Source organism: Mauremys reevesii, linkage group 2, assembly GCF_016161935.1.
Source record: "Mauremys reevesii isolate NIE-2019 linkage group 2, ASM1616193v1, whole genome shotgun sequence".
NCBI lineage: Eukaryota > Metazoa > Chordata > Testudines > Geoemydidae > Mauremys > Mauremys reevesii.
Genome location: NC_052624.1, coordinates 285127567 through 285154015, shown reverse-complemented (window position 1 = coordinate 285154015; position 26449 = coordinate 285127567). Strand labels below are relative to the sequence as shown.

General features: G+C 51.5%; 1 protein-coding gene across 5 annotated transcripts in view; it reads right to left on the bottom strand.

The window, feature by feature from the left end:
• CYHR1 (cysteine and histidine rich 1) overlaps window positions 1-26155 on the bottom strand; it is a 45205-nt gene extending 19050 nt beyond the window's left edge. For 3 of the 5 annotated variants that reach the window (XR_005594767.1, XM_039526637.1, XM_039526638.1), the window contains exon 1: window positions 25834-26155. Coding sequence is in view for 2 of the 5 variants with exons in the window: in XM_039526637.1 (XP_039382571.1) it covers window positions 25834-26148 (315 nt within the window). In the remaining 3 variants the exon portion in view is untranslated. Of the gene's footprint in view, window positions 1-23067; window positions 23099-23209; window positions 23243-25833 lie in introns of those variants that run through there. The other 2 variants (XM_039526640.1, XM_039526639.1) reach the window with 2 other exon arrangements.
• Window positions 26156-26449: the final 294 nt, after the last annotated feature.

Below are 26449 nucleotides of genomic sequence, written 5' to 3'. Positions count from 1 at the left end.
AAGCCATGGCCCACGCTCCGGAAAACATAAGGGCGTAACTATGGCAAATGTTCTAAAACTGCCGTCCACAAGAGCTGAGGAGGTACATGCCAAAAGTTGTCAATTGCAACAGAAATAAGGGAACACAAAAACTTTCCAGCCAAAGCCCCCAAATTTCCATTGGGGCTAAAAACTGCACAAATTCATCTTTCTCTGCATCAAATGGGAACCAATCGACTATCCGAGCCCTGCTCAACAGCTGGTCAGTTTTGCATCAGGTCTTAACATGCCCTACCTCACCTTCCTTAATGTACTGGCCTGTTTCAGCCAGGTGCTTCTAGGCACTCGTTCTGCTGTAAAAGTGACCTACAAATGCAAGTCGCGCCTGTGACCTTTTTGCTCCTGTGTGGTAGATAAACACTGAAACTTTTCTGCTTGTTTCTTACATTAGAAATATGAGGAGTCACCATTTTCTCTAATCCGTCAAATCACGGCAGATTGATTTAAATCAAGGTGCTTTAATAAGCAATTTAAATCATGATTTAATCACCAAGTGGAAAGCCTCGATTTAAATCATCCATTTGAATCAATTTTTCCATTTGTACTTTGGTTATTTTCTAAAGAAAGGTGCATTCTCACTGGTTAATATAACCGTTAAACCACGCTGAATTACAACTAAACAGAGCCTTTACACTAGATTTGGTACATCCTTTTATTACTAGGAGGGTACATTAGAACAATATATATTTAAGCAATTTTATAGCTTAATATTTTCAGATTCTTATTAACTAATTGTACATTTTAGTATGTTAGAAAATAGTGAATGAGACATTGCTTATTAACTAGATAATTAACTTTTTGCTCATGACTTGTGTCAAGCTGCAGTGGGATGGTAACTAGAATTTAAACAAACACACAAAACAGCGTATACAATTTATTTTTGTTAAACAAAACAAGCTCTTAATGTAGTACATGACCTGCTGTGCCATATTTATAAAGACTGACTTCAAACGTTACATGTTTTTCCCCCATTCTTTCTTTATATAGAAAAGCAGCCTTTAACACAAAGGTTTTGATAGAGGCCCATGTATTGAGCATGTTCATTTATTTAACTGTTTTAAGAATTATAATAAATTAGGGCCTTAATGTATTTTGAATTAAATTCAGATTGCAGTTTAAAACACATTTATTTTTTAAAAGGAAAAAACCTTAGAATTTAAACAATCAGAAAATCTAATTTCAATTTTTTTTAAAAAAATCTGAATTTATTTTTTAAAATCAATGATTTTTTCCCACCCTGCTCTAAACACTCTTTCAACAGAATGTTGGTGGACGTTTTCTCAGCACTCACAAGGGAAGGGGGTTTGGATCTTTCACAGAGTTTTTCTCCCTGGGGTTGTTTTTTTGTTTTGTTTTTTAACTTGTGAGCGGCCTGACTAAAAAACCTAATTCTCTTCCCATTACCCTGAGTTCAGTCTCACCTCGTAATAACCCTCATTCCAATTCTGTAGTCTGCCAGCAAAACCAGGGAAGCCGAAGCGAAGTGCTGACACGTCTAACACAAAAAGACTAGAAAAGGACCATGCTAAGCTTCAGAGGAAGCAAACCAAGGTAGGTGAACGCACAACATAATGTGAAAGAGTCCAATATTAATAAACGCAATGTAAGGCACATTGGAGGGGAAAAAAAAATCAAACTACTCACACACCATCCAGGGTTCTAACCTATCAACCAACTCAGGAAAGGAACCTGAGCATCAAGGAAGAGCTGAGCTCAAAACCCCCCAAGATACTAGCATGTACAAGGAGTGGGATTGCATATAATAAAGATAACGTTATAACGCCTTTATATAAGTCAATGGGGAGGCCTCGTCCGGATATTGTGTGCACTATGGGTCATCCCATCTCAGAAAGGATATTGCAGAGCTGGAGGGAGTTCAGGGAAGAGCAAAAAAACCGTTCAAAGGCTGGAAAATCTCTCCTATGAAGAGTAGCTGTTACCTCCGAAAGGAGACTAGTAAGAGGGGACGTGATAAAAGCACGTAAAACGAGTAGTCTAGAGGAGCAGTTATCAACCAGAGGTCCAAGGCCCCCAGGGGTCCACAAGCAGGTTTCAGGGGATCCGCCAAGCAGGGCCGGCATTACACTCACTGGGGCCCAGGGCAGAAAGCCAAAGCCACACCACCCTGAGCCCCGCCACCTGGGGCTGAAGCCAAAGCCTGAGCGGGGCTCAGGGTGGCATGGGGCCCTGGGCAACTGCCCTGCTTGCTACCCCCTAATTCCGGCCCTGGCTGTTATATGCAGATTGTGGCACAGGTGGGCCATGGAGTTTTTATAGCATGTTGGAGGGGCTGAGAACCCCTGCTCTAGCGGGTAGACCAAGAGCTGATGGGCTCCATCTCAAACACAAGAACAAGGGGACATCAACAATTTTTTTAAAAAGGTGGGAAATTCAAAACCCATAAAAACTCATTTTACAGGATAGGGCCAAGAACGTAGCAAGGTTCAAAAGGGAGTGGACAGTCATACGCATAACACAAGTATCCAGAGTAATAAGAGTTAATGCTTCCACGTTTTGGAAGAGATTAAAACTCACACCAAAATGGATCTGTAACTATTAGGGATTAGGACAAGACCTAATGTGGGGAGCAAGTTATCCCACACCTGTCTCATGGGAAGTTTCTTGCTCCTTCCTCTGAAGCATCTGATACTAGCCACTGTCACAGATACGTACTGGACTAGATGAGCTCAGATCTCATGCAGTCTGGCAACTCCTACATTCCTAAAAAGGTGACCCCATCAGGCCTTACATGGCATAAATCAGAGAGGGGAAAAAACCACTATTTTTTGCAAGCCACTTTTGGGTTCACTAATACAGAAAAACGTGTTTCACAAGTCTCTGCAGCTCCACTGTGTTCAGAGACAAGATCGTGTAACATAATCCAGCTTCCTGCTTTCATGAAAAGCATGTAGCATCATGACCTATAACCGCTCACATGATCTTCTCAGTGAATGGAGTCTGAGTGGAACCAGCGATGTGGTTACTCTAATCCACTAGGAATTCTACACTGAAGCATTCACAGGCTGAGAAACAGGATACTGCTCGGCACGGCTTTGCTCTAGCTGGCATCACTCTTCTGTCTGTGACTTCCGATTAAACGTTGTCAGGAAATAAAGACAGAACAGCCATGCCTGTGTGGAAGATTGATCCCCAAGCACAGAACACGGTGAATGTATCAGAACTCTTACACACACACACCACACAAATGGAGAAGATCAAAGACAGAGAATAACCCTATGTATATCCCAAATGCTCTGAGTAAGGATCCTGCTGGACCATGCCAGTGTAGCCAATGTAAACAGGGAGAAGCCAGTCACTCTGACCCGCTCCAACAAGGATAAGCCATAAAGATTACCCTCAACCCCATCCAACAGGGTTTTCCACACCGCTTACATACATGGCGACAGGCACAGCACAAGAACCTGAACACTTTGCAAGAAGTGTTCTAGATATTGGTAGCTAGGCTGCACAACCGGTTGGCCTCAATTTCCACAGCAGGACACTGGGAGAGACCTAATGATCCATAAGCACGGTAAGAGGTGTGGTTTCCAAAGAATCCTCTCAGAACCTCCCCCATGCCCTCAGGCTGCCCCCGATGGGTTGGGGGGTGGGCTTGTGGCAACACAGGGGGCAGGTTTGAAAGGCCCTGGGGAAGTAAGCCCAGCTCTGGCAGAGGAGTCTGCAGCAGAACTTCGGGGTCTGGAACTCCTTGCCAGAAGAGAGAAGACTGAGCCCAAGCCTGACTGTTTAGGACAAGAGCTGAAGCCATCTTTCGGAATAACCCGCCAATCCCAAGAATGGTGCTTGGCAAAGCAGGCACTCAGATACCATGGGGAGCAGATCCCAGACAGTCTCAGAACTTGGACACTGCACCCCCACTACTGAGAAGGTAAAGGGCTTACAAGGAGCATGTCTGCACACGGAACGAACCCTAAGGCTTGCACTGCAAGAGGATTCGCTCTTTTCACAATCTCCAGACACCCACATCCAGTCTCCCTGGGCAGGCGCGTCACAGAAAGGCTGCTGCCCAGGAACACTTTACACAAACGAAATCTGTTCTCCTCCAAGTCATTCAGTCTTGATACTAATTGGAATCTGAGTCTGACAAAGCAGTTCCCATTGATCACTCAAGTTGTTGAGCACGTGTACATGGATCGTTTGGACTGATTCAGAACATAAGCTCTAGCTAGGAACCCAGACGGGCAGCTTCAGATTCCACACCTGGAGCCTATCCCCATCCTGTGCTCATGTCAGCTGATCAAGTCAGGGGAAGCTTCTCTTCCACTTTCCAGGAGAAGGCTTAAAACCTGTGAAACTGGGACATTCCTGCTAATCCCAGTGTGCGACATACTTTTCATTCATTCCACTCCAACAGCTGTGACAGCAAAGTGCAAGGAGCTCAAGGCCGGAGCTAGCTCTCCACTGGTATGTCAAAAATATTGGGAATTGTGGGGCAGCCTGCAAAACTTCAGGCAGTTCAAAAATCACAAGGAATTTGGTAATTCTCAAAGGCCTGGTCTTTACTCACCTCAGGGTTCAGAGCTAAAGTGGAACATCTAGCAACCAGGGGCAGCGCTCTGCAGAAGGGGCGGCACTACAAGGCTCAGATGAAAGTTTCCAGACAGCCTGGAAAGCTTTAAGCAAACCTCAGGAAAAGTTTGACTTTTTTTTTTTGTTGTTGCAGTTGTGGGAAAGGCAAGCACGCCGGAGCTCAGTGACCCAGCACTGTATCACAGCAAGAAACTGAACAGAGGTCAGCAGCTGCACAATTTATAGTAACAGTAAAGCCACAAGACAGGGAGGAGAAGCCAGAATCTAGGTACACAAGCACTTTGAGTCAAACATGACCACAGCCCCATGAATAATGTGATTATTGGCTGCAAAAATAGCCACATCGCTCCGCTTTTAAATACATGCTGCCTAATTATACTACAGCAACTATGCTTCTAGTTTTGTAAAAGGGTTTCTAGTCCTTTTGGTTGGGGAAAACAAGCCTTGAAGTAAACCAGATTTAAACTCCCGTTATATCTGCGTGGGTCTGCAGACAGCCTAGAACAGCTATGACAAAGGGCCCGTGTTAGCCCTGGCTAGAGCATTTTAGGATAAACATCAACCTAACACATTTATCCATCACTAAGTGCAGTGATGGGGCAAGGGCTAGTTACTGGAAAGAGACCAGGGTGAGGAATGAGGAACAAACCTCCCCCCCCAGAACATTTAAAGTCACACCCACCTTTTGGGAAAGGGAAACATACATTGTAGTGCAGGGAAACAGCAGCAAGAAAAACCCCTCAAATACCTACTGTATTCCACCCCCCCGCAAACAGATGCCTTCCTCCCTCGCTTCTGGACACCCAAAGCCACCACCCATTGACCCTCTTCATAAGACAGCAGAGGGCTCTCAAAGCACCCAGCTGCCTCCCTTCCCCAAACAGTTTCTGCAATTACTGAAAATGTGTATGTGGAGCAAAATACATTTATGTTACGTTTGCACCAGGGACGCTGTACTGAACTGGCAGTAGGGCCATGGTTCCTGCCCTTCCACTGCAAAGCTTAGATTGACTGGGCTGTGGAGGACACAGAACCGTCAACATGATTTAACGCAGAAATAAACGGTTCTGTTCACTCCCTGACGAGGCCCCAACCAAAACTGCCAAACTACCCACCAGCAGTAGGCTGCTCTACTGCCTTATGCAGCAAGCGTCTATGACTAAAGATCCCAGGACTACAGCAAACCCATGTGCAAGCAGGGCTCGTTAAGAAACAGCCCTGTCAGAGGTATGGCTTGGACTGTCAGGAACCAAAGGCAACTCCCATCTTTTCACGAGCTGTGTATTTATACCTGCCTACTGTATTTTCCACTCCATGCATCTGATGAAGTGGGTTTCAGCCCACAAAAGCTTATGCCCAAATACATTTGTTAGTCTCTAAGGTGCCACAAGAACTTCTCATTTCTTTTACTGATGCAGGGCTTGGCTACACTTGAGAGTTGCAGCGCTGGTGGAGGCTTTCCAGCGCTGCAACTTAGTAACTGTCCACACCTGCAAGGCACATCCAGCGCTGCAACTCCCTGGCTGCAGTGCTGGCTGAACACTTGGTCTGCTTGGGGTGTAGTGAGTGCAGCGCTGGTGATCCAGCGCTGCTCGTCAAGTGTGGCCACACACCAGCACTGTTATTGGCCTCCAGGGTATTAGGAGATATCCCAGAATGCTTTTAAGTAAATTACTCTCTTTGTTTTGTTATGCAGCCTCTCTTTGTTTTGTTGTGAGCTCCCGGAGCTGCTTATCTAAACAAACACAGCTCCTGTTTGCTGTGATCAATCTGTAAGTGACTGTGAACAATCAAATGAGATAACCCCCTGCCTACCTCATTCACAGGGGCTGAGTGTTTGTTTGATGAGAGAAAGGGGGGGGGGGAGGGAGTCCCGTGCTGCTTAGCTGGTCTGCAGGCTGTTTGCAATTAAGAGTAAGGGGTTGGAAAAATTTTCTGATTTTCAAGGCAGGGAGCTAATGCACAGTGTTGGCTCCAAAAATCCACTCTCTCTCTCTCCCCCGCTCCCTGTCACAATACACCCCACCCCCTCTTTTGAAAAGCACGTTGCTGCCACTTGAACGCTGGGATAGCTGCCCATAATGCATCACTCCCAACAGCGCTGCAAATGTGGTCACACTGCAGCGCTGGTAGCTGTCAGTGTGGCCACACACCAGCGCTGTTCCTACACAGCTGGATGACCAGCGCTGTAACTCCCAGCGCTGCAACTCTCAAGTGTAGCCAAGCCCACAGACTAACACAGCTCCCACTCCGAAACCAGAAGCCAGAGAGATGCTCCCAAGTACCACTGAATTTCAATGGGAATTGAAAGCCTCACCCCCCCCCCCCCAAAGGATCCCCAGGGCAATAGTTAATTGCTGACTTGGGGAGAGAGGATACCTGACCAATGTAGCTATTTGAAGGGTGTAACCACTGAAGATGGAGAGAGGCTACAGCTGGTGACCTGCTCCCAGCAGATCCTGGGTGACTTGTGAGTTATCTGGAATGCCTGAGGGGTGCATTCTGAGGCCTCCTCTGTGCTGCTCTCTCCGGGGTTCAAGTACCCCCTGTGTCCCACTAGCCCCACTGTCCAGGTCCACCTCAGCTGGACTACTGCCCCCGCCCTCCAGGGGGGAACCCTCCAGCTGCAGGAAGGGTGTGGAGACAGTTCCGGCAGCATCTGCAAGAAGAAGCCAGATGTCTGCAGCACGCATGCACCCACCCTCTCCAACACAGCTGGGACACGTCTGCTCTTTTTGGAGGACACAGGTGCAATGCCAACGTTGGCTCCTGACCGTACACCATGGAGTAGTGGGCTGAAGTGTTTAATAGCAGAGATGAGACCCAACAGCTGCACACATTCACAATGAGGAAGCAAACCCACCTGGCCCCACTGCTAGAGCAGACCATGACAAGGCAAGCTCCCCTCCCCAGAGAAGAGTGGAGATTGCTCTTGGAAGCTGGCTACACCAGTTATCTCAGTGGCTCTCAAACTTTTGGACTGGTGACCCCTTTCACACAGCAAGCCTCTGAGTGCAACCTCCCTTATAAATTAAGAACACATTTTTATATATTTAACACTGTCATAAATGCTGGAGGCAAAGCAGGGTTTGGGGTGGAGGCTGACAGCTCATGACCCCCCCATGTAATAACCTCACAACCCCTTGAGGGGTTCCAACCCCTTGTTTGAGAACCCCTGAGCTACCCGGTACCCAACTCCTTGGCACCGTCAGTAAACCCCAGCAAACACTACTGTTGGAGTCATGCAAGGCAGTATGCTACTGCTGAAGGGGTGTATGATCAAGGTGGCCACTAGGCCAGAGCCCCTGCTGGAAGCCATAAGCCTCAACCCCACCCAGCAGTTTAACAACAGACCAGAGATTCTAAACTTTCATGTGTAGGCACAGGAGGACAATTCCCATTGTACACTGATGGGTTTGCTGTTAGCATGATGCGTAGGGACACACAGCAACTCCAATGTATACGCAGCAGCTAGAGATAGCAGGAGCATTCATGAGACAAGGCAGGATGAGAGCTCCTGACCTGCCGTAGCAGTCCCACACCTAATGCAACAATCCCAGATGCCTGTATCATGTTACGCAACAGGCAGAAGAGTTCAGTATCAAGGCAGCCGGACTGGCATTAACCAGTGCAGGCAAAGTTACCCATGAAGCTGTTAGCAGACAGCACGTGTTAGAACACACTTCTAAACTCCTGAGGGACTGGAGCACACATCAGTTACGTGAATAACTTTAGTAGAGTTTATTCTATGGGGGAGATGCAACTGGGTTTTTGTAAGCATTAAACATTCTTTATTATTTGTAGGGGAAAGTTCATGGAGGTGCTGTACTTTTCACAGATGGGGGCTTTATATTCCAGTACAAGGGAGCTGACAGAGGACTGAAGTGGAGGTGTCATAGCAGTCAACAGTAATTGGGAGGTGTAAAGTGTACAAGATTTGTTTTCAAAAACATTTATTACACAAAGAGAAGCTCACAGACTGCCTCACTATCAAAAAAAACCAACCTAACATGCATGAGAGCGAGAGCAAAAGCACTTCTTCCAAGGGTTGGTTGTTTTCAGACATTTTTCTTTCCCCTCCTCATGCAGAAGAGGTTGTGAGGATGCTTTAGAAGGGCAGAGCAATAGCTATTATCCTAATTCAGGGGTTCTCAAACTGGGAGTTGATACCCCTCGGGGGGGGGGGGGTCACAAGCTGTCAGCCTCCACCCCAAACCACGCTTTGCCTCCAGCATTTATAATGATGTTAAATGTATATAAAAAAGTGTTTTTAATTTATTGGGGGGGGGGGGTCACACTCAGAGGCTTGCTGTGTGAAAGGGGTCACCAGTACAGAAAGTTGAGAACCACTGCCCTGATACTCAGCACTTGGGCAGGTGCTTCTTTGGCCAGCCTCAGGGGCAAAGCAGCAGGATCTCATTTTGTTCCAGAACTCCCACTGGGCACATCTGTCCTTGCTGGGCATCTTCCTCATGTCCATATGCATCACGGCCTTGCCCTCCTGCCTGCACTAGCCCTGACGTTCCAGGAGTTTTCCAAACTTCGGGTCCTGCTGGTCAGTAGTGGCCCTCCTCTTGTGGGCCTGAGACTGGAGCACTCACTGCAGCTATTAAGTGGTGAGATTTTCCCTGTTCCTGCAGCTCATATTTTTAAGTGGTTCCAAAACTGGAATGTCATCACCCCCGCCCTGTACCTGCACTGGGATGTCCAGGCTGCAGGACTACAATTTAAAACAAGAGGAGTTGGTCACAGCCACACCCCATCAATCCCATGGAATACCAAGGAATGGGATCAAAGCAATTTCAATTCAGCACTGACTGCCCCTGCTTACTTAGACCCCATTACCCTTCACACCTACTTAGGGGGGTGTTAGTTTAGTAAAGGAGGCAATTAAGGGGAAGGGTGGGGAACAGGGTGGTCACTTCATTAAACACAGCCACATTGCACCATGATCCCTAGGTGCACCTTGGAGGCAGATGGCCTGATAAGTACACCAGGTACCAGCAATGTTTTGCCCCTAGTGCTCACTGTAATTTTCTGATGTGGAGGTTTGTTTCTTTGATGGCTTCTTGTCATCTGAACCAGAAGTCTGACCACATGGCCCAGCTCAGACAGGTACCCTGGGAAGGAGTCAGGCACTTCTACCCTGACTGCTAAGAGCAGCCCAAGAACCAGGAGCAGGGAATGTAGTGGGGGAGAGGCTCTGCAGCCCTGCTTGTGCCACGCGGCAGGCACAGCAGAACAGGGACAAGTGGGTACTCTGGCCCTATTACAAACACCAGGGGCAACATGCATCAGAATGGGCCTAGTTCTGCCAGGGACGTGCACGATAAGTCCCAGCTGTACAATAAAACGCTGCAGGCCTGCAGCAGAAGTGTCTTCTCCCCCCAATTCCTCCTCAAGCCTAAGTCCCTCGGCTGCCATCTCAGGATTCTAGGCCCCCCCAAAGAGATCCCAACACTCAACCCTCTCCCAGTCCCCATCTGGGTACGGAGGCTCCCTGAGCAGTGTTCTCACGCTGAAGCCAGAAGGAAGGTTGTGATAGGAAGGTAATGGCCTTGACATTTACATTTAGACTTCGGTAAGGATTTCGCTTGGTGCTGCATGACATTGGGTTAAAAACAATACAAAAATTAACAATCTGTCATATATCTGAGTTCAGTGGCCTAAGAACTGGCTGTAATCGTGAACAGGAAGTCATCAAGCAGGTGTGTTTCTATAAGGGCCCAGTGGGATCAGTTCTTGGCCTTACGCTGTTTAACATTTTTTAATTCCAGGTCCCTAAAATCATTATTGATAGTTTGCAGATGACAGAGTGGGCGAATAGCAAATAACGGGACAGACAGAGCGATCTGGACCTCTTGGTAAGCTGGGTGCAAAAAAAAATTATGCATTTTGATATGGCCATGTGTAAAGTAACATCTAGGAACCAAGAATGCAGGCCACACACTTTCTGGCTGACAGACTATCCTGGGAAGCAGTGACCCTGAAAAAAGACCGGGGGTGAGGGTGGATAATCAGCTGAACATGAGATCTTAGTGCAGCTCCGTGGCCAAAACGATTGGCATAGCAGGCTCAGAAGAGGCGTCGGTCCCAGATCTGGTACAGCTCATTGTACAATGAGCACGTTTGAGCTAGCTTGGACCCTAAGCCCATTTGCCTTTTAACAGCAGCGCTGCCTGCTGCTCCTGGCAACGCCCATCTCTGCTAGCGGTTCAGTTCTCTGGCTAGACACTGTGGCAGTGGTTCTAATTCAGGACCCATTTCTAAACCTTGCTGGCCTGTTGCAGCCCAGAGAGCCCCAGACACAAAGCTCCAGCCCACAGGGCAGGGGCGGGCTCTAGGCATTTTGCCGCCCGAAGCATGGCAGGCAGGCTGCCTTCGGCGGCTTGCCTGCGGAGGGTCCGCTGGTCCCGCGGCTTCGGAGGACCTCCCGCAGGGGACCAGCGGACCCTCTGCAGGCAAGCCGCCGAAGGCAGCCTGCCCGCTGCCCTCGCGGTGACCGGCAGAGCACCCCCAGTGGCTTGCTGCCCGAAGCATGTGCTTGGTGTGCTGGGGCCTGGAGCCGCCCCTGCCACAGGGGCCCGTATGGGGGCTCAGAGCTAGGATTCCAGACATGGGCCATCTGGGGAACACTCCACCAGCAACTGGAGGGAAGGGCAATGAGCCAAGACACCCTCCGCGAAGACTGCCACCCCCAGCATAGGCAGGCAGAGGAGTGTGTGGATGCAATGGAGGGGCAGTGAGCAGGGGTGGTGAGTTCTGTGGGTAAAGTGGGGGCTGGTGGAAGGAGTTGGGGACAGAAGGGGCTGGAGATATTGTGGGGAAAGATCTAGGGGGATGCCAGGATAGGTGTTATGCCAGAGGGGGCATTACATTGCAGGCTCAGGCTGGGGGCAGGACAGGGTGTAGACAAGATGGGGTGTCATACAGGGTCACAGAGCCACTCAGGTTTGGCCTGGCCCTGCTAATGGGGGGTGGGGAAACAGGCCAGGCCAAACTTGAGTGAGTGGTTCTGCAACCAATGGAAGGGAGGCTGTGCCAAACCTGGGCTGCACTGTAACCCATGCACCAAGCTGTGACACCAAGAGCAGGGAGCTAAGCCCAGCCAGCCCCTGCGACCCTTTGACACTTCTGCCACCCAATTTTGGGTTGTGACCCACAGGCTGAGGACTCTGCACCACGGTACTGCATATGGCTGAACTCAGCCCTCCTCCAAGATGAAAACTCGAGCCAGCTGGCAACGCACTCCAAGGACATACCCGCAATACCCTCCGTGGGGTCTTGTCACAAACCAAGATGTTCGCTGCTCTGAAGCTAGCAAACAACTGAGCTCCAACGCACGTGGTGCTATCGGGGTCTTCTGGCCAAGCTGACCCTTTAGGTCAGCAGAGTTTGGAAAGTAACAAGGGCCCTGCAGGATGGCTATTTGCACCTCTGGGTCTATTAGCAGTGAGCTCCAAGCACACAGGCACTGGCACAGTGAAGGACCACAAGGCATTCAACCTTGCTCACAGCAAGCCTAATGTAAAAGGTGGCTAAAACACTGGTCACCGCAGAGAGAACTTGGCCTGCAGCGAGACCACAGTGACCAGCAGAGCACATTATTCAGGCCTTGCTTACACCGAAGGGCTTAGCTGGACATCTGGTAGGCACTTCAGCATGGAGTCACAAGTTCAGATGTGAGAGATGTTTCAGAAGTCAGGGGAAGCTGGGCACTAATTCCCTCTGACACTTCTGAAAAATCTCACCCCTTGACTCCGTCCAGTAAAGCATCTCAATCCCAAGCACAGGTGCCTATCGCCCCTCACAACAATATACATACCCTGTTTGAAATGCAGTCCTCTCGGGAGCGGAAGGCAGGTGCCACCTGACGCACAGTAAGTGAAATAAGCAGGGAAAGAGAAAGTTGAGAAAAAAAAACTGGCAATTTCCTACCCAAAGCCCAGAGAACAGGCTTGTTTACGCATCCAATGCCAAGCCCTACCAAAGTAAGAGCAACAGACGTCATGAAATGCAGTAAGGCTGGGACAGAAACACCCAGCCTTGTGCAACAAAGTCCAAATACAGAGTGAAGTGCCTAGGCCCAGGTTAAGTGAGGAAACATCTGCTGTGAGAGTCCTGCCAGTGTCCAGGTAACTGAATTCTAATGGCCCGAACTTGAAGACTGGGTGTTCCAACAGCCCTGCTCTAGGAATGATCTGGGCCAGGTCTCCAGCCTGTGTTACACAGATCTGACAGGATCACCACAATGGTCCCTTGTGGCCTTGGAATCTACAAACTCCTGAAACAATTGGCAGATGGTAACTAAACTTGGGCTGTGACAAGGACAGCAGCTTGTCTGGAAGCATTCATTAACAGGAGAAGTGGGCCCTGATCCTCACCGAGGCCTTCAGGTGCAACCAGAGCAAACAGCTTTGCATTTTCTGTTTTATCCTCATTTCATTCAGGGACCTTTGCCAATGTGGAGAGAGCTGCATTTATGATTTGATTGGTAACATATACACCCACGGCCTAAGCCCCTGAACACATCTGCATCAAAATGTGAAGTCCAATACAGATGCACCATTTTCCCTCTACTTCCTACCACCCCTGGAAGGCAAATAAGACCATCACTGCTCAAGAAGGTCTCAGGGCCATGAGCAGCTCTCTGAAGACACCACTAAGACTGTCTTAGAGCAGTGGCTCCCAACCTGTGGTCCATGGATTAGTAACCCCTAGAGTCCTGCCTGAGGGTCAGTAAGAGAACACTGAGGATGAGCAGTTGGGAGCATGGATAAGGATTAGAAGTGGCTCACAAGGGCTCGTTTATGGAGCGGTCTGTTAAAGTAGCTGGGTAACCACTGTTTAGAGTAAATCCTTGTGCAGCACTTTAAAGTCAAGGGACAGCATTCACTCTTGTCCTGCTGTCTCACCTGGTGACAGCAATGAATTATTCAGAGCTGCACAGACCAAGTCCCTTACTGAATCCATGAGACAAGAGAAAGACATGCTGTGAAGAGTGGGTCTGCAGCTTGCCAGCTCATCTGCAGGCTGTGGAGAAGCGTACCCACTTCACCATAGGTGCTCTCCAAACTTTGTAGACTATAATGCAGTGGAAGCGGAAGCAGACCTCACATTCACAGCTGTCAAACGGCCTCACAAGGAGAGCCATCAGCAGTGAGTTTGGGCAACCTTCCTTCCACCTGGCTACGCCACTGACTGAAGAGGGGGAGTGGAAAAAAGGCACCACCCCCTCTGGCACTTTTACTGATGGGGCAGCACTCCGGGTCTTCGGTGGCACCTCGGCGGCAGGACCTTCACTCGCTCCACAGGTCTTCGGCGGCATTTCAACGATGAAGCTTCAGTGCCGCCAAAGACACCTGAAGCAAGTGAAGGTCCCGCCGCCGAGGTGTCGTCAAAGACCCGGAGCGCTTGTGCTCAGTGGGGGAGCGTCCGCTCCCACCTAGCTATGCTACTGCCTTCACTCTTACTCAGGAGAGAGCAATTCTTAGCAGGTGAGAGTAAGCGCTCAAGACGAAAACAGGGAGTAAAGAAGACAGTTCTAAAGATTCAGCCAGAGAGCCAACAATAAGACAAGCCAGTAGGTCAGCCCAGAGGAATTAAAGCTCTCGCCTACAGCAAATCACATCAGAGCTAGGGAAGCAGTTTAATCTTTCACTGCAGCAGAAAGGGAGATTGGAAAGGCTTGATCCCACAATAGTGAAGATTAGTGATTTATCTGCTTAAATAATTGTCCCAACCCTGAAAGGTTGTAAAGATTTCTGTAGATCAAGAGCACAGGCAGCACGGCAGAAGGAGAGAGTTGTAAAACATGAGACTCTTGCCCTAAAGACGATATCTGAAGAAGAAAAGCCATGTATCAAAGACCTCTGCAGCGTACAGAAGTCACGAATAGACAGTTGTCTTCTGCAACCACCACCATTCTCTCTCTTCCTCCAAACATCTTTCCACCACTAATTTCCTCTCTGGAAATTAATTGGACACACTTTATATGAAGCCTACATTTATAGTTAACGGCTTAATAAATTAATATTTAAATAAATGGTTATAGATTGTTAGAGTCCAACACATTCTCTAAACCTGTTTATAAAAAGGTTAATAAGTGACAGACAGCTTAAACTTTTTAAATGTACCCTTCATATAAGGTCGACACCTGCTATGAAACCCAGTCAGAGGACATAAAAACATACATGGTCCCCAAGAAGGGCACTCTTCTCTGGTGCAAGGCTCTCCTTTCCACTGGTCTTCTACTCTCATGGTCTCATTTCTTTACCTAATTTATGGCCTGACCCCCAAAACCCTGGCTATCCAAGACCCCTACTGCAGCAAGGTCTGGATGCTGATGGGTCAGGCCTCCAGGTTGTAAACTCCTAAATGCAGGCACAGGGTCATCTTCAGTATCAGAAAAACAGTGGCAAATGGGTGCCTGAAATCCAATAGCATTTACGTGCTTAATGTGAAAATATAGCTGCGTATCTGCATCTTTAGGTGCCTAAACACCTTTGAAAACCTAGCCCTTAGTCTCAAGAGACAAGTGTTGCTCACCAGTCAGTATTCCCTACACTCAGGATGTTTAGCTGAAAAGGATCACACTTAAAGTTCTAATATTTTCTACTTTAGTCTATAGTGCCAAAAAAATGCAGTAAGAGGTGGGGGGGTGTTAAGATTTCAAAAGCCAGAGCTCCCGCAGTAGCTTAACTGAACCCCAACGCGTATCTAGTAAATGCATATGTTACTGGGTATAGTGAGAAAGGTAGCAGAGAAAGGTATATCACAATTCAACGGCTGGAAGACAAATTCAGACTGGAAAAACAGCACAGTTTTAAGAGTAATTCCCCAAGGGCGGTGGTGGATTCTCCACCATTGACCATTTTTAAAACCAGACGGGCTGCGTTTCTAACAGCTTTGCCCTAGGAATGATTTGGAGGCAGGGCTCCGGCTTGTGTTACACAGGAGGTCACACTGGGCAATCACAGTGGTCCCTTCTGGCCTGGGAACCCACAAATCTCAGACTACACTTTACACACATGTAGTTCAGTAACACCTGGAGACTGCAATGAGGATCAGGACCCCAGTGCACCACGTAAGCTCAGGAAAGCCTAGTCAGTGGCTGTGGGAACCCTGGGATGGATTTTCCTAACTTTTCAGTTTTTCAACTATGAAAATCCAGTGGTTTGCAATTGTCTAACTAGATTTTAACTCACCATTCTGCCACTACAGAAGCTGCCAACAGAGGAGACTAAGCACTTAAAAGGTTAAACATATGCACTAAACTGCCTCAGTTGGAAAGCATTTCCTTCGAGCCCCACTCAACGGACCTGGGGAATCGGGGTACAGCTGCCCGTAGTGCTCTGGAGCGCTGTTGGGTTCCCAACCCCGTTAGTTCTCATTGGCCTGTGAAGTTCTCTGAGGAAGCATGAAACCACATGGGGTTAGGAGAGCCGAGTACATGGGGTGCACTAAACAGTGTGGCCATGGTCCTTACTGAGGTGGTCAGAGTTTGTAAAACCAGAACCAAGCCAGCTTAACAGCGGAGCCAGTTAAACACCAACATTTACAGACTCCATTGTCTAAGCATGCAACCAGCTCAGCTATAAGCTACTTTGCTCCTCCGAGCAGAAGCCTTAACACTCCCTTTTCTTCAAAAAGCCAGGAAATCCCTCCCCAGACTCACTTAGTTCAGACTATTCAAGCGACTGCTTGATTGTTTGGGTATCAAGTGTCTATGAGAGTCCCATTAAAAACCAAAGCACTGAAGCATAGAAATGCTCTATTGAAGTCACCTATACAACTCTCAACAGTACATTCAGTTTCCAGTACTGTTACAGTTACCTTACAGACGTCCTCGAGAGACCTAACTGAACTGTAATACCTATTTATAACCTCATCACACCTAGGAGTACATCCAGCTATATGAAGTACATGAGTAATGAGCTCAAAAGCTGGAGTATGTATGGTCATCTTGAATAAATATTAACATTCACTTTTAGCATCTCATGTTGACAACCTATAAAAAAAGGTTTATTTATAGATAAGGTAATTTATATAGATGTTAACTGGGTGTTTCCAGAATTAATACTTAGGTTTGGGATTTTTTTTAATGGGAATGCTGGTTATGCAGTAAATATTACCTTCACACACATCCCTTGAGCAACTTTAAGGTTTTATCTGGGCATATTAATGTGTGTTCTTTAGAGCTGTGCAAGATTTTAGTTGTTTTATGTTAGGATCTCAGTTAGAAGACCACAATCCCGGATTAGTGTGCTAATTAAAAACCGTCAAGTCTGCAGTGTACAGATCCCCTAGCGTATAGGGGAACATGGAGACTGGACAGGTCATCAGTGCTGACTTACAACGCACCAGTGTGACTACAGCATGCGGTGAAGGAACCACCCCAAATGGCTTCCACAGTTTATTCTGCTATACTAAAAATATCGTTATACCGACTAGCCAGAGCTAGTTGGTAACGGAACCAAAGGAGTGGGCAAAACAGCTAAATTATCCTACAAACACTGAAAGTTGCATTCTGCAGATGTACAATTACAGCTGTTCATAGCTATTCTGGCTGCCTGCAGCAGCTTATTGGGGATTTTCATTTTAGGCCTCAAAAAGTCCAACTAACAGCAGATGATACACCAAGGGAAAGGGGGGAGAGAGAGAGAACTAGAACATATTACCAAGACACTAGAAATGCACCCTATGGTATAATGGAGGCAGTGTGCTAAGGAAACTCCTGCTTGTTGTATATTTATGGATTAGATACGTAATAGGAATCCCAGGTTTCCTTAATAAGCACAAGGGACGGCCACCACTAAGAACAGACTTAGAACATGGTGATGGCTCCATATCAACACTAAACACAATAGCTGCGTACAATTAGTTTGTTTAAAGGCAGCTGTACTACTCCTTCCCTGAGACACCTCCCCTGTGATGCTCACAAAGTGACCCAATAATTATGGAAAAACAAACAGCTTGCTGAACCATCAAGTTGCACACACGCTTACTCAGTAATTAGATGATTTTATTGATGTCCCTCCCTACTCGGTTACACAGCTTGTTGTTACATGTCTAGAATTAGACTGTAAGGCCTTCAGGGCAGGGACCATTTCCCATCAGCATGCTTGGGGCTGTCTACACAGGGACAGACAGGAAAGTTAAAGTGAATTAACTAAAGGTGTGGAGTAAAAGCTCATTAACCTCTGTATGCATTTTTCTTTTTTCTTTTTCTTTTTTTTTTTTAAATTGGAGCTATACCGATCTCCTAGAACTGGAAGGGACCTCGAAAGGTCATGGAGTCCAGCTTCCTGCCTTCACTAGCAGGACCAAGTACTGATTTTTGCCCCAGATCCCTAAGTGGCCCCCTCAAGGATTGAAATCACAACCCTGGGTTTAGCAGGCCAATGCTCATACCACTGAGCTATCCCTCCCCCCAACATACATGCTTTCATTCAGGGAATTAAGTTAGGGTGAGCTCAAGTCCTTTTATGTCTGATTGAGAGGTCCACACAGGGATTAAAGTGATTTAACTTCACACCTTTAGTTAACTCATCCTGACTTTCCTGATCATCCCCATGTAGATAAATCCTTGAGAACTATACAAATTACCAGCAGCTAAAATACTCAGATAATCTATTTCCTGCTTTCAACCAGGAAATCAGCCATCCCAAGACCACCGTTACTGGGGGGGGAGGGGGGGGGGAGGGGGTTAAAACAAAAGCAAAGACCATGCACTCCACCTTATCCGCCCTGCTAGGCCACTCATTCGCCTGCAGGTAGGAATCCCAGCCTTCCACAACACGCAAAGGGATGGGCAGCGCTCAGAACATGGGTGGCTGCATATCAGCGCTAACACTATTATTGCTTACAATTAGTTGTCTCAAGGAAGCCGCACTACTCCCTCCTCCAGACACCTCTCCTGTGACGCACTGCAAAGCAACCTTGGAAAAACCTACTCTCCCACCCTACCTGTCCCAATCTCTGCTTGCCTGGGCTAACTACCTTTATATATAGATAAACTGAAGAGCAAGGTACCTGGGATTCCATTCATTCTCTTGTTGATCAGGTTTCACCAGCATCTATACACCTGATCAAAGACACTGTAAATAAAAAGCTTCAGACATTCAAGTGTACGTCATAGCGATGCCACGAGAAGGTTGGCACTGGCCTTCCTGCTTCTCACTCTGGACTAGTATTAGCGCCCCAGTAAGAATCCTTACAGCAGCCTTGGCACAAAGCGCATTTATCCTCCACCTCCACCCCCCTCCCAAACAGGGATTGCAAGCAACAAGCTTGCTCCTCAGTTACAATAAAGAAGGGTGCTCAGCCCAGGCAGGATGGGAGAGTAGTTGCTTTGCAGGACATTTTGCCAAATCTAGTTGGTTAATAAGGATTTCGAGTTCATTACACCGTAACAAAGGGTGGCCAAAGAACCCACAGAATTGTACAACAGTGCGTAGTACACCCAGCTACAACACTTCCCACACAGGACCTCAACTTTTTTTTTTTTTTTTTACCACACACACAAATTATGAATTAGGTCTCAACACTATGCTAGGTGGATATCCCCATTTTACAGGTGGAGACAGTGAGGCAAAGAAGTGACTTCCTCAGGATTATACAAAAAGCTGGTTGCACTGCCAGGACCAGGACCCAGCCCTGTGCTTTAAGCACAAGACCTTCCCTTCCTCATTCAAGTCAACCTTCATCTTTAATAGAGGAGCAGTCCATAATCACAGACAATGCACCATCTTGATCCCAAGCAGCTACCTGCAAGTCTCAGAACCGGGTAGCTGCAATCTGCTCCTTCTGGTAAGTTGCCAGTACAGCCCACACTTAGACAAGACCTGGGCATTCCATGTCAGAAAGCTCCAACTTTTCCCTATGTGCCAAGTCACTGCAGCATCTGAGCTCCTAGCAAGTATTCATAAACGTATGCTCAACACTGCCACGCGGGACCCCTAGTTTAGAGATGAGGAAACCAAGGCATGGAGAGTGAGGGGCCAGCCCAAGGTGCCACAGTAAATCCAGAGATAGAGGTTCAATTCCCACCTCCACCAGAGGCCCAGTGTGTTGTCTCAACCACACAGCCACCCTTCCCCTCAAACTCAGCCAGGGGGCTAGAGAGCCGTAGGAGACACCTCAGAGAAGAGGGCATATGTGGTTTTATTCCTCTTATATGCTCCCTGTGGCACTATTTAGCTGCCTTCCCCAGTACATACAAAGCTAGAACAAGCAAATCAAGCAGCAGCAACTAAACAGCGTAAGCCACTCCAGAAGACACGCACAAGCAAGCACCGATTTCATTGTGTGGGTCTCTGCAGACACAGGAAGACCTCTTGCTATTTATTCATGGCTGGTTTAGTTTCTCCCAAAACATTTTAAATGTTCCTAATTGATTCTGCCCAGGGAATTCCACAGCTACTAAAGCGCCACAAACTGGTTTGTACCAGCCGTTCCAAAACCTCACAACCATGCCTGCTTTGCTAGCCTGTAAAAGCAGCAGTAATTTTGTGGCAATCCAAAACCTCGAGTGCCCTCATCAATAATGGGACCATTGTGTGACGCTGCTGAAGGTCCCACAGCCTGGCAGCCAGCAGCAGCTTGTCCTGCTTTACCTATTCTCTGCAGGGAAGGAAGTTAAAACTGAAATATTTCGTCTTCTTTCAGGGAAAATAATTCTAGGGCACCAGACAAACACGACTGGAAGAGGGCCCAGAGGAGGAAAGGGGGCAGTTTTAGAATCGGCATCCAACCCGTATTCCCACACAACCCTTTTCTCCCAGTGAAGCCAAATACCTACAAAGGCTCAGAGAAGAAAGCCTGTTTTAGTATGTGTGCTTGCAAAAGAACTTGCACAAAGGCAAGAGCCATGGGTTTATCACCATTCATTCGGATTCAGTCTAACTGTATACCCAGACGTTTCTGCTCCTAAGAACACTGCTTCTCCTGAGAGCAAGCAGCCATTTTACAAGATCCCTTGAGCCTGTAACCCTTACCACGACAGACACAGTGGCACATGAAATAAACCTCACAGAACATAGTCCCCTTCCTTGAGACAGCACAGCTCTGCCATCTTAGGCCACTCTCACATCAGCAACAGTCTGCAGCTGAAATTATTAGGGCCTGATCAGCAAAGTGTAACATCACCAAGGCAATGACCTTTGCATTTAGGCTCTTGGCTAATTCAAGTCACACACTCCTCCCATTTCAAGGCTTTCAGCTCACACTCTGCTTCACAGCTCAGCTCTGTGACAATTAAATGCAAGTCAATCTTCCAAACACCAGATCTCTTCGATTCTCCTTCCCGCAGGGTTGCCAACCCTCTAGACTGTCCTGGAGTCTCCAGGAATTAAATATTAATCTTTAATTGAAGACTGTCATGCGATGAAATCTCCAGGAACATGTCCAAAATTGGCAACCCTACATCAAAATTCCTCTAGCCAGTCAGCCTGCGCAGCATAGAAGCTGTAAGCTGAGGAATGGCTAGGCCAAAGTCCATTTTGTTTTTCCTCTTGCTTGCCTGAAGAGGCCAGAATGGTTAGCATACCCCAGGAAAGCCAACTAACCCGGCTAAAAGATAGATTTGAATGAACTGACAGGGCTATCCAACTCTTTCAATTCTCAGTGATCCTCAGATCTAGAAAGGGATGGGTAGCCCTGCCTGACATGCAAAGCCTCAACTGCGCCAGGAGGTCCGTGTCCCACAAAATGGACGCTGGCTATACCAGGGCCACTTACAACTGTCTGCAGCTTAACGCATGTTCCTGCAGCACTATTACAAGGAGAAGTGGACGCTTTGCAGCGCAAGGAGAACTGCCTGCTTGCAAAAGAGGTGGTAAAATAAAAAGCAGATCTGAGTCTTGTCAACAACAAACGTGCACTGCTGGCACCTTCACTTGTGCTGTTCCAATGAAACCCTCACTGTGATATGAGTGTCTGTGTAGGAGACACAGCTGGCCCACAATCATTGCTTTCTACCAGTCCCACCCACCAGCACACTCAGGTGGCAGTAACACGGGGTTTTGGTTTTTTACGAGTAGTATTTCTGTTTCTATTTCAGAGAGGTTTGTCTTCTCTCTCTGGCCTGGCCCTGTTTCAGGCGAAGGGACCAGTCACTGGAGCCATTCAATGGGATCAAGTTATTTCACTAAAAGATTCAAAACAGGGTGGGATCTTCCCTGATTAAAACAAGGTACCCCTCCTTCCAGGGAACACAAGTCTCCCAGGGAAGCAAACACACCCTGACCAGCTGACAATTCCCAGGGAGAGGCACCGTAGCCCACTCCTTTCAATCAGAGCTCAACTGGATCCCTGTTTTCTTCTGCAAAGAACATTCTGGGAAGGAATGGGATGTATTTTGGGAGTTGGGGCCTGGGAGCCGTGGGGTGGGAGGAATACGCCCTGCAGGAGGGTGAAGTGAGGTTGCCTTGACTTTGGTACCGGGTGACCTAGAAAGAGCAAGGAGCACATCTCAGATACGAAAGGGCCTTTGGGAGTGACTATGGGGAAACACCTGCCCCCTTCGTGATCATCAGACTGAGGAAGAAATGACTCACTTCATCTTCTCTTTGGCAATCACTTTGCTCAGCGAGGCAGAGGAAGTGATAACCCAGAACAGAGCTGGAGGCTGGGTTTGGTAAGCGGAACGGGAGGCTGAGTGCAGGTGTGAACAGAGGCCTTGGGCAGGCTCAAGTGCACAGTCTCCAGAGCAACGGGGGGCTCCCCCCCCCCGAAGCAGGGTTGTGGTGTGACGGCCCTGTTCCCTGGAGAATGGAGGCTAGCAGACCAAGGCCATGGGCAGGGCCAGACACCATGACGGGGGTGGAAATAAGGTCTTCTTGGTACAGGAGGGGTCAGTTCTTGGCAGAGGAGTTCTGGAGAAGACAAGCTTGTCTAGATCCAGGCACAGCATCCAGAGGATGCCAGGGGGAGGGGGTCAGGCTTGGGAGAAGGGCCAGGAAGACAGAGGATATGGGCAGGTCCACGCAGTGGCAGCAGGGATGGAGAAGAGGTCCCAGGAAGGTATATAGTGGACTGAGGTCCCAAGGGTGGGTACCTGGTAGAACAAGATCATGGGCAGGTGCAGGGGTGGGGGAACACGGGATCACCGGGGGGAGGGTGGAGATCAGATCTGAGGGTACTTGGTAGATGAAGCCTTAGCCAGGTCCAGGCACACTGAAGGGAGGACAGGTAGAGGGTACCGTGTGGACAGAAGCACTGAGCCGTCCCCCAGGCACACCATGCAGGGGATGGGAGGGTCTCATCCCAGCAAGGATAAGGTCCAGGGGGCCAGTACCAGGCAGACTGAGGCTTTGGGAGGTTCAGGCACACTGTACAGGGCAAGGATGCACAGGGGCTGTGGGGGGCCCCTGGGGGGTCAAGGAGACTGTGGGGACCCCCCGGGGGGAAGTACCTTGTAGACCGAGGCCTTGGGCAGGTCCAGGCACACCGTGCGGAGGGAGTCTGGGGCAGTACCTGGTAGACCGAGGCCTTGGGCAGGTCCAGGCACACCATGCAGGGGCTGTGGGGGGCAGTACCTGGTAGACCGAGGCCTTGGGACGGTCCAGGCACACCATGCAGGGGGGGGCTGTGGGGGGGGGTCCCGGGGGGGCGGTACCTGGTAGACCGAGGCCTTGGGCAGGTCCAGGCACACCGTGCGGGAGGGCCCCGGGTAGCCAAGGCCTTGGCAGGTCCAGACACACCGTGCGGGGTGGGCTGTGGGGTTCCGGGGCTGTGGGGGTCCGGTACCTGGTAGACCGAGGCCTTGGGCAGGTCCAGGCACACCATGCGGGCGGGGGCTGTGGGGTCCCGGTGGGGCGGTACCTGGTAGACCAAGGCCTTGGGCAGGTCCAGGCACACCGTGCAGGCGGGGGCTGTAGGGGTCCCGGGGGCGGTACCTGGTAGACCGAGGCCTTGGGCAGGTCCAGGCACACCGTGCGGGGGTTGTGGGGGTCCCGGCGGGGGCGGTACCTGGTAGACCGAGGCCTTGGGCAGGTCCAGGCACACCGCGGGGCTGTGGGGTCCTGGGGTCCTGGGGCTGTACCTGGTAGACCGAGGCCTTGGGCAGGTCCAGGCACACCGTGCGGGCGGGGCTGTGTGGGGTCCCGGGGAGAGCGGTGTGGGGTCCCGGGGAGGGGGCAGTACCTGGTAGACCAAGGCCTTGGGCAGGTCCAGGCACACCATGCGGGGGCTGTGGGGTCCTGGGGCTGTGGGGTTGGGGTCCCACGGGGCGGTACCTGGTAGACCGAGGCCTTGGGCAGGTCCAGGCACACCGTGCGGGGGCTGTGGGGTCCCGGGGCGGTACCTGGTAGACCGAGGCCTTGGGCAGGTCCAGGCACACCGTGCGGGGGGCTGTGGGGTTGGGGTCCCGGGGCGGTACCTGGTAGACCGAGGCCTTGGGCAGGTCCAGGCACACTGTGCGGGGCTGTGGGGTCCCGGGGGCTGTGGGGTTGGGGTCCCGGGGCGGTACCTGGTAGACCGAGGCCTTGGGCAGGTCCAGGCACACCGTGCGGAGGGGGTTGTGGGGTCCCGGGAGGGCGGTACCTGGTAGACCAAGGCCTTGGGCAGGTCCAGGCACACCGTGGGGCTGTGGGGTCCCGGGGGCTGTGGGTTGGGGTCCCGGGGCGGTACCTGGTAGACCGAGGCCTTGGGCAGGTCCAGGCACACCGTGCGGGGGTTGTGGGGTCCCGGGAGGGGCGGTACCTGGTAGACCGAGGCCTTGGGCAGGTCCAGGCACACCGTGCGGGGGACTGTGGGGTCCCGGGGCTGTAGGGGTACCGGTGGGGGGGCGGTACCTGGTAGACCGAGGCCTTGGGCAGGTCCAGGCACACCGTGCGGGGGCTGTGGGGTCCCGGGGCTGTAGGGGTACTGGCGGGGCGGTACCTGGTAGACCGAGGCCTTGGGCAGGTCCAGGCACACCGCGGGGGGTTGTGGGGGTCCGGGGGCTGTAGGGGTCCCGGCGGGGCGGTACCTGGTAGACCGAGGCCTTGGGCAGGTCCAGGCACACCGTGCGGGGGGCTGTGGGAGGGCGGTACCTGATAGACCGAGGCCTTGGGCAGGTCCAGGCACACCGTGCGGGGGCTGTGTGGGGTCCGGGGGCTGTAGGGGTCCCGGCGGGGGCGGTACCTGGTAGACCGAGGCCTTGGGCAGGTCCAGGCACACCGTGCGGGGGCTGTGGGGGTCCGGGGGCTGTAGGGGTCCCGGCGGGGGCGGTACCTGGTAGACCGAGGCCTTGGGCAGGTCCAGGCACACCGTGCGGGGGCTGTGGGGTCCTGGCGGGGGCGGTACCTGGTAGACCGAGGCCTTGGGCAGGTCCAGGCACACCGTGCGGGGTTGTGGGGTCCGGGGGCTGTAGGGGTCCCGGCGGGGCGGTACCTGGTAGACCGAGGCCTTGGGCAGGTCCAGGCACACCGTTGGGGGTTGTGGGGTCCGGGGGCTGTAGGGGTCCCGGCGGGGGCGGTACCTGGTAGACCGAGGCCTTGGGCAGGTCCAGGCACACCGTTGGGGTTGTGGGGGTCCGGGGGCTGTAGGGGTACCGGCGGGGGGCAGTACCTGGTAGACCGAGGCCGTGGGCCGGTCCAGGCACCCCGTGCGGGGCTGTGGGGTCCTGGGGGCTGTAGGGGTCCCGGCGGGGGCGGTACCTGGTAGCCCGAGGCCTTGGGCCGGACCTGGCACACCGGGCGGGGGCTGTGGGGGGGCTGTAGGGGTCCCGGCGGGGGCGGTACCTGGTAGACCGAGGCCTTGGGCAGGTCCAGGCACACCGTGCGGGGTTGTGGGGTCCTGGGGCTGTAGGGGTCCCGGCGGGGGCGGTACCTGGTAGACCGAGGCCTTGGGACGGTCCAGGCACACCGTGCGGGGGCTGTGGGGGTCCCGGGGCCATGGGGGGTCCTGGCGGGGGCGGTACCTGGTAGACCGAGGCCTTGGGCAGGTCCAGGCACACCGTGCGGGGGCTGTGGGGGTCCTGGGGCTGTAGGGGTCCCGGCGGGGGCGGTACCTGGTAGACCGAGGCCTTGGGCAGGTCCAGGCACACCGTGCGGGGGCTGTGGGGGGCTGTAGGGGTCCCGGCGGGGGCGGTACCTGGTAGACCGAGGCCTTGGGCAGGTCCAGGCACACCGTTGGGGCTGGGGCTGTGGGGTCCTGGCGGGGGCGGTACCTGGTAGACCGAGGCCTTGGGACGGTCCAGGCACACCGTGCGGGGCTGTGGGGTCCGGGGGCTGTAGGGGGTCCCGGCGGGGGCGGTACCTGGTAGACCGAGGCCTTGGGCAGGTCCAGGCACACCGTGCAGCACAGCACCGAGTACAGCCGCTCCTCCAGCTTCACGCTGCCTCGGCCCCGCCCGCCCCGCCACCTTGAGCCGCTTCTTGGGCGGCGCGTCCGGGTCGGCGGCGGCCTCCGCGTGCGGCCGGGCCCCGCCGAGCAGCAGCCCCGGCTCCTCGGCCCGCCGCCGCCGCCGGCCCCGCCGCCTCCCAGCCCCGCGGAGGAGGAGGAGGAGGCCGCCGCGGAGGAGGAGGCGGCCGGGCCCCCACCGCCGGGCTCCCGCTCCTCCGCCCCGGACATGGCGCCGCCCGCCCCGCGCTGCTGCCGGCCCAGACTCCGCCGCTGACGCTTCACCCCGCCACCGCCGCCGCCATCTTTGTTTCCTTCCTCCTCCCCTCGGCCGCCCGCCAGCCGCCACGCCCCCCCACGGCGCCCGCCAATCAGCGCGCTGCGGGGGCGGGCCCTCTGCGCCCCCGACCTACCAGCACAATGTCGTCGCCCCGCCCCCTGGGGCGGCCCCGCCGCCGTCCACTGGCTTTTTTTATTGACAATTTCACGAACCCGGAGAAGGAACAAAACAGCGGGGGCGGGGCCTGATGGG